General features: G+C 39.1%; 1 protein-coding gene across 1 annotated transcript; it reads left to right on the top strand.

Moving 5' to 3' along the window:
- Window positions 1-371: 371 nt before the first annotated feature.
- LOC135209633 (uncharacterized) lies at window positions 372-6,925 on the top strand. The gene is made up of 5 exons (XM_064242347.1): window positions 372-2,396; window positions 3,019-3,175; window positions 3,721-3,913; window positions 4,941-5,077; window positions 6,432-6,925. Exons 3-5 carry the CDS (start codon window positions 3,757-3,759, stop codon window positions 6,720-6,722), a joined length of 585 nt encoding a protein of 194 aa, XP_064098417.1. The 5' UTR covers window positions 372-2,396; window positions 3,019-3,175; window positions 3,721-3,756; the 3' UTR covers window positions 6,723-6,925.
- Window positions 6,926-7,528: the final 603 nt, after the last annotated feature.

The raw sequence follows: 7,528 nt of genomic DNA, 5'->3' as shown, positions 1-7,528 counted from the left end.
ATACCTTTAAAGGGATGGGAATACCTTTAAATGGGCGGGAATACCTTTAAAAGGATGTGAATACTTTTAAATGGGTGGAATACCTTTAAAGGGACGGGAATACCTTCAAAAGGATGGGAATACCTTTAAAGGGACGGGAATACCTTCAAAAGGATGGGAATAACCTGATAATGTTATGATTTTGGAACGTAACTCAAAATAATCTACTCCAAAAATGAACTCACAGCTCCTAATGTGGCTTTAATTGCAGTAATACCAACCCCAAGCGGAGAGACCGCTCTATTTAGCTTCAGATATTGCTACTCAGTAATACCAACCCCAAGCGGAGAGACCGCTCTATTTAGCTTCAGATATTGCTATTCGTTCCTGGCCAGGAATCCGCAGTAGACGATTTGGAAAGTTGGAGCCCGTGGTGGGACTTTTAAGGGTTTGAAAAACTTCAGTTACATCAGCGCCTCCAGTCGGGCCGCTTCAGTAATCTCTCCGGAGACTTTGCAGAGAACTGACGCTAGGAGATAATGAGTGACGGCTGTCAGGACAAGTAGTGGCCCTGTCTTAACTGAAGTCTGTCCCTTCACAGAAACCTGCAAAGGCGCTACGCGGTATGTTGATTGGCCCTCTTACGCCCTACAGGTCTTTAGACGGACCTGTAATCTACGGTATAGGTGAGTCAGGGGCACGTCAAGGATTTATCGTCTGGAAGACTGGATACTGGGAACCTTGGGAGGAGGAGGAGGGTCTTGTTTATATCATCCAGGGCCACACCTGCTTAAAAGGGAACGCCCCCTGATTCTTAAGGCATCCAACAACCCTATAAGGAAGAGAAGACCCGACTGGGAAGATGCTTGCAAGATTGAGGTGGCGACTCAAGACTTTTCGGTTGGTGCCATGTTGCCGATTCCACTCTGTTTTGACAATCATCGCAGCATCTGTCTCTCTGTCAAGTTGATCGTTAATCTGCCATTTGCCGGCAGGTGTTCAAACCCTGAGCTCATTGCCATATATTTAGCATTTTGAAACACCTGCCCGACGAGTGGAATTCATTATAACAGTACAGTTCACAAGCCGTAGCAACGACGCGGATTCAAGTCCGTACTGAAGTACTAGTGAATTACGATACATTTCTATTTACGTTCTAAACTAAACAGTTTTGATATAACTACTGAAAAAACTTGCGTACTAAAGTGATCTCATTCGATATATAATCGAAAAAAATACGTTCTCAAGTGGATGCCTTTCAAGACATTTATTACAAAAAAAGAAAAAAAATACATTGCGTAAGAGAACAGTGCCGAGGTGACTGAAATGTATGAAAACTACAGAGAATCACATTAAGGTCACGTAAGAAACCAGTGAAGTGTACTACTGTACTCACGATTCTTTTAGTTTTCCATAACAGGACGAAATTATTGTAGTAAATAAGTTTAATACAACAGACTGACCTTCCATCAAATGAAGGGACGAAATAGACTTTCTTCGACATTCTAACATCCATAACTTACAGTCATATTCTTCATCAGATTTGAATGAATTTATTGTCAAACTGATGTTGTCCAATGGTGTCTTCAGAACAGCTCAACAGAAATGACACAGGAGCGGTGGCAATGATAACATTCGCTTGAAAAAATAAATAACTTATCGCTATATTAAAAAGAAGTGTGTGTTGTTCATCTTGCGAATTGAATACTACGAAAGACGAAGAAAGGATTTAATTCCTTAAGATGATGTAACTGTTATTAGTTTCCCTACGAAAGACGAAGAAAGGATTTTGTTAGTTAAGATGATGTAACTGGTATTATTTTCCCTACGAAAGACGAAGAAAGGATTTAGTTCCTTAAGATGATGTAGCTGGCATTATTTTCTCTACGAAAGACGAAGAAAGGATTTAGTTCCTTAAGATGATGTAACTGGCATTATTTTCCCTACGAAAGACGAAGAAAGGATTTTGTTAGTTAAGATGATGTAACTGGTATTATCTTCCTATAATAAAGTATATTACACGTGCCTTAGAAAAGTGAGCACCATGCACAAACCGAAGCTACCCAACGGCAACAGCGTGAAAGTAATCTGTTTTTGGTGGCGTGGACCCTTCTACTCTTCTGCGTCATCCTCACATTCACGACGAACGAGACGTTCTCCTCTTCCGTTCCCATAGGGCCTTCGCCCTCGCAGCGTCTTTGCAACTTGCGCGGGAGGGTGTGTAACCCGCGCCCCGCGGAGGGCGCCGACCCTCCCCCCCCGCCCCCTAACGCTATCTTCCGCAAGACCTGTTACAGCTATCACAACGTGAGGGCTTACAACACCTGCTGCAGGTTGCGAGACTACTACCAGTACAAGCCGGACAAAATCACGGCGTGCCTTCGTAGAACGAGTGGACGGGGGAAGGGCAACGAGCCGTAAGTCTTTTTCTGTTGTTAGACGTCAACAAGAAAGTTTATCTTCTAAAGAAAGATCTCCATTTCCTGTATGAATCGATGGCAAGTCAGAAGGGAAACTATTACAGCAGTCTACTTCGCTGCCCTTCGTATGTTATGCGAGTAATTAAATGAAATTTTAATTAAGTTCAAACCATGCATTCTCTAAAATGCAGTCAGCAGTTTCAAAATCCTAAGCTCTCACTGCTGTGGCCTCACTGCATCTATACGCACACATAGGATTATTTGCAAAACATCTCTCTCTTGTGTGTATGTGTATGTGTGCGTGTGTGTGCGCGCGCTTACTTCCCTCTGTAGATCGATTCAGAATAATTCTTTTTAATTACCACATGTTCGACCTCTTTCGTAATGGCTGAACTGCACCACACACTGTGAGAATCATCACCATACATTCATACATACATACATACATACACACATACATACATACGTACATACACATATACAGTATATATATCTTAATAACATTCCTCTAACAGAAATCTTGCATACTGAAATTGATTAAACCCCTTAATAAAATATACATCTTTCCTTGCATACTTCTAACCTGCAATCCTGGAAATTTATCATATTGAACTTCCAGGAAGCAAACTCCAGGCTCCAGCAGCGTCAGCGATGGTTCCAGCGGTCGTCGCCAGAGCTGGGTGTTTGAGGGAGACTCCCATACGCGTTATATCTTCGTCTCCGTCGTGTACGCCCTGGCCGAGAATGAGATCCAGTATCGGTTCCCCAGGAGAACGGTAAGTAGTACTCTGGAAAGGGAACATGCACGGAGGCACAGCAAAATGAATGAGAAGGGTCGCAGCTAGGGGCCAAAAGGACGCTGCAAAGAATGCCCACACGTAGGTGCACTAATGGCACTAACCCCCCACTAAAAGGGGGACTTAGTGTTAAACTAGTTCCACATCTTCCATAGCGGTGCGGTGTGGCCAAGATCACTGCTGCTTGCAGCAAGCAGTCAGGTCTAAACTAGGGTCCCAGCCAAAGTAACCTGCTTTTAGTGTATATTATAAGCCCCAAATACAATTTTGGGACTAGATTTGAAAATTGCTAGAGTTACCAATATCAGATTCGTATCCTTAACCTATTTTCTTGAGTTACCAATCTCAAACTTGTATCTTTAACTTATTTTCTTAAGTTAACAATCTCAGATTCGCATCCTTAACCTATTATCTTGAGTTACCAATCTCAGATTTGTATCTTTAACCTATTTTCTTGAGTGTCACACTTCGTACGTAAGCTTCTTGACTTAATTACAATAACGATCATCTACTTCTTTCTTCAGCAATCATGGGAGAACTTCAGTCAGTTTACCCAGAATATGCGGACGACCGTATACCACGAAGACATCGAAATAATGCACCGCAACCTCCCAGTATTCATGACCTTTCTATGGGATCCGTTGCTCCATCGTCTTCCACATCTCCTGGAGGAGTGGCTGGACAAAGAGGATAAGAGACCGTCTCATCTGGTGCTGGGTAACTATTTCATTTCTGTGGACTATAAATGGACTAGTCTCATTTCAAGATATGCTCCTTAAACTTCTGTATGGATTCGTCGTTACTTATCACAATATTCTTCTTCTTCTTCTCTTGAACATCGACCTTGTTCTTAATCAAAAAAATTCTGGTGCTTCTCGGCATCTGGGACTCGAATTATAATAAATGCAAAAGACACACGAAACGCCATGAATCCATGAATGTTTCAAGGAGATAATCGTCGCTGAAAAGTCAACTACACACACACACACACCACACACACGCACGCACACGCATACACACCAACTCCGGCCCAATAAACACCTGCGATGAAATCATATATATATCACTGAACAATTTCCTCTGAGCTGACCTCAACAGCACCCGCATCAAGTGGTTTTGATTCATCCACACGCAACTGAAAATGTCATCGAATAATTTATTTCTCGTCGAGGAAACTTGAATAGCAAGAGAACGATTCAGTGCAGGTTAGAGCTGATTCATTCGTATGCATTTTGCTCAACAGTTTAATCTTCACCGCTGCCCTGCGGAGGCTCAAAGGCATCAGAGGTCTGCTGCCGTTACCAGAGTAGTAAAATTCCTCACGGGTTATTCCTTCCCCCTCGTGGGGAAGTGATAAGGGCGTGGAATGAAATGTTCTGTAATTTGAAATTCCACTCATTCCAATGGTAACGGATTATGCAAATCCTGGAAAGACTTTCCTTAGCTTTTGAAATTTCGGGAATGTTTTAAAATCATAGGTACTGTGAGTGCCTCAGTGGCGTGATCGGTACGCTCTTGGCCTGCCACCTCGGTGGCCGCGAGTTCGATTCTCGGGCATTCCATTGAGGTGTGAGAGATGTGTGTATTTCTGGCGATGGAAGTTCACTCGCGACGTGGTTCGGAAGTCACGTAAAGTCGTTGGTCCCGTTGCTGAATAACCATTGCGTTCCATGCAACGTCAAAACACCATACAAACAAACAAACAAACTTAATTGAAAATCTACAGTATCTTGCCCTTTTCTAGGTTCTGGCCTTCACTACATGTCGGGCGGAAAGACAGTCAATGATTACAAAAACGCCCTGGGAAAGATGACCTCGAAGCTTTCAAAATTGGCAGAGAAGAAGACTCGAGTCGTTTATAAATTGGTGGACCATCTGCAGGTAAGGAAGTGAAATGACTCTAAATCAGTTGACATGGCGATCTCGATGGTCGCTCATAATACGGAAGTACAAAATTTCCACGGTTCGATAATGCCCTTAACAGCACACTCATCAAGTTGTTGATTCCATAATGATGACAATAATATGTATCTAAGTCTCTACTTATCAATCTTAACTCTGTTCATAAATATTTTTATACTTTTTACACTACTGTGGCTTTTAATTCTCAATAATTAATCATAATCATGATATTAATAATAATAATGTTCTAAGGGGTCCACAATGAAAAAATGTTAAAAGTTCGTGTATAAACTATATAAACACTTTATAAAGTGTTAATAAATTATACACGAACTTTTACCATTTTTATTATTGTGGACCCCTCTCCTTATCATTCTTAACTTGTCAGTCTAACATAGTTTTAACACTACTGCGGCTTTAAATACTCAATAATTAATAATAATAATAATAATAATAATAATAATAATAATAATAATAATAATAATAATAATAATAATGTAATAATAATAATAATAATAATAATATAATAATAATAATAATAATAATAATAATAATAATGTAAATTAAAAAATCCTCATAGTAGCACGAGTCTTCAAATGGAGAAACAAATCCACAGCTATGTAAATGTACATATATCTAAATTTGAAAACATAAAGGATAGTTCGATCAGATTGATAAGGGAACCGAACAGATTCGCGAAAGCTAATCATTCTGCTTTTAAATTTAAATATATGCTACATTTACATAACTGTGGATTTGTTTCTCCATTGATAATAATAATAATAATAATAATAATAAGATAATAATAATAATAATAATAATAATAATAATAATAATAATAATAATAATAATAATGGATGGTGTTTGGAATAGAAAAATGCGCCTTAGTCAATATACAAAAAGGCAAAGTAACGAGAACTGAAGGGATAAAGTTACCAGATGGGAGCAACATCAAACACATAGATGAGACAGGATACAAATACTTGGGAATAATGGAAGGAGGGGGATATAAAACACCAAGAGGTAAAGGACACGATAATAATAATAATAATAATAATAATAATAATAATAATAATAATAATAATAATAATAATAATAATAATAAATTAGAAGCCACATCAGTGTTAAAAATATTTACGGGAAACGGAGCCGTATCCAAGTCTCTCCTTACGAGAACTTATCATTCTTAACTCTTTGCATAAATAGTTTTAACACTACTGTGGCTATTAATACTCCATTATTAATGATAATGATAATAATACAAATAATAATAATCTTAATAACAACACACTAACAAAGCTTCTAACCACAAACGCCAACCCATTCCACAAAGATCAAGAAAGCGGACGATCGTATGGCTCCTACCGTGATTGACAGCTTCAACAACGCTACCAACGACATCTTCGCGGACACGAAAGTGGTCGTGTGGGACAGCAACCTCCCCCTGACGGACATGTATAACGACGAGTGCCTCAGACACCCCAGGTCCCAAAAGGGGCAACGCCTCTGGGCTTGCGAGGACAAAGGACACATTGGTTACATCGTCATCAACCAGTACGCAAACATGCTGCTGAACAGCATTTGCAACGCTGCGATGGAGGCCGGTGCAGATTACTGCAGGTGACACATTTTCACTTCCGGAAATTAATATGAAAACAATAATCTAGGGAAATTTATAAGAAGGAATATGATGTACTTGCATTACAGGTAATCTTCTTGGTTAAGTTGAAAAGACGAAGAGCTATAAATTTAGATTTTTTTACCCTTGTATATCTTAGCATGGCAGCCTTATGTCACACTACGAATATCCTTATGATAGTAGAAATGGTACATATATGAAAAATATATCATTTGGGAGGTAAAATGAATTAAAGATCATTATGGACATTTGTAGCTTGAATTGATATATAAATGGATCACGGTTCGATGTGATATTATTCAATGACTCCTATTTTATAACTTTTTTTTTGTATTACCACATTAGAAATGTAAGAATGACTCCTACTTTTTACTTTTTTTTTGTATTACCACAGTGTTCAAAAGTTAAACTTGTTTTTCGCCCGTTTTAGAATGTCTATTGGATGAAAACGTTTTTAAACTCTACTATAAACATATATAAATGCATTGTAAGTCATAAAGTTAATACTTTAAGTATACTGTAAGGCTCTGTCCTTGTAATGACAGAAATTATAAAGTGTGTACATCAGCCACACTCATTCTTCACAGACAAAAAAAAAAAAAAAAAAGAACATTCTCTTCTTGAAAGTCTAGTTTCTCTTGAGCTCCCTTATGATTAAGGTGACACACAACTTTCGGTGCAATAAATCTCTGTCGTTAATTTACCCAGTGGTTCACGACGTGGGGCGTATGCCCCCATCATGAACACCCCTTTCGGCCCCTAGCTGCAAACCCCCCTTTCATTCCTTTTTA

This window comes from Macrobrachium nipponense, chromosome 38 (assembly GCF_015104395.2).
Source record: "Macrobrachium nipponense isolate FS-2020 chromosome 38, ASM1510439v2, whole genome shotgun sequence".
Classification (NCBI taxonomy): Eukaryota; Metazoa; Arthropoda; class Malacostraca; order Decapoda; family Palaemonidae; genus Macrobrachium; species Macrobrachium nipponense.
Note: the sequence above shows the minus strand (reverse complement) of the source record. Positions and strands in the feature narration are given on the sequence as shown.

What these genes read in the sequence shown, in the direction of transcription:
- LOC135209633 (XM_064242347.1), top strand. Translation starts at nt 3,757, where the DNA reads ATGCGGACGACCGTATACCACGAAGACATCGAAATAATGCACCGCAAC. An exon ending in ACCGTCTCATCTGGTGCTGG is followed by an intron (nt 3,914 to 4,940) that starts GTAACTATTTCA and finishes GCCCTTTTCTAG; the next exon opens with GTTCTGGCCTTCACTACATG. An exon ending in AATTGGTGGACCATCTGCAG is followed by an intron (nt 5,078 to 6,431) that starts GTAAGGAAGTGA and finishes CATTCCACAAAG; the next exon opens with ATCAAGAAAGCGGACGATCG.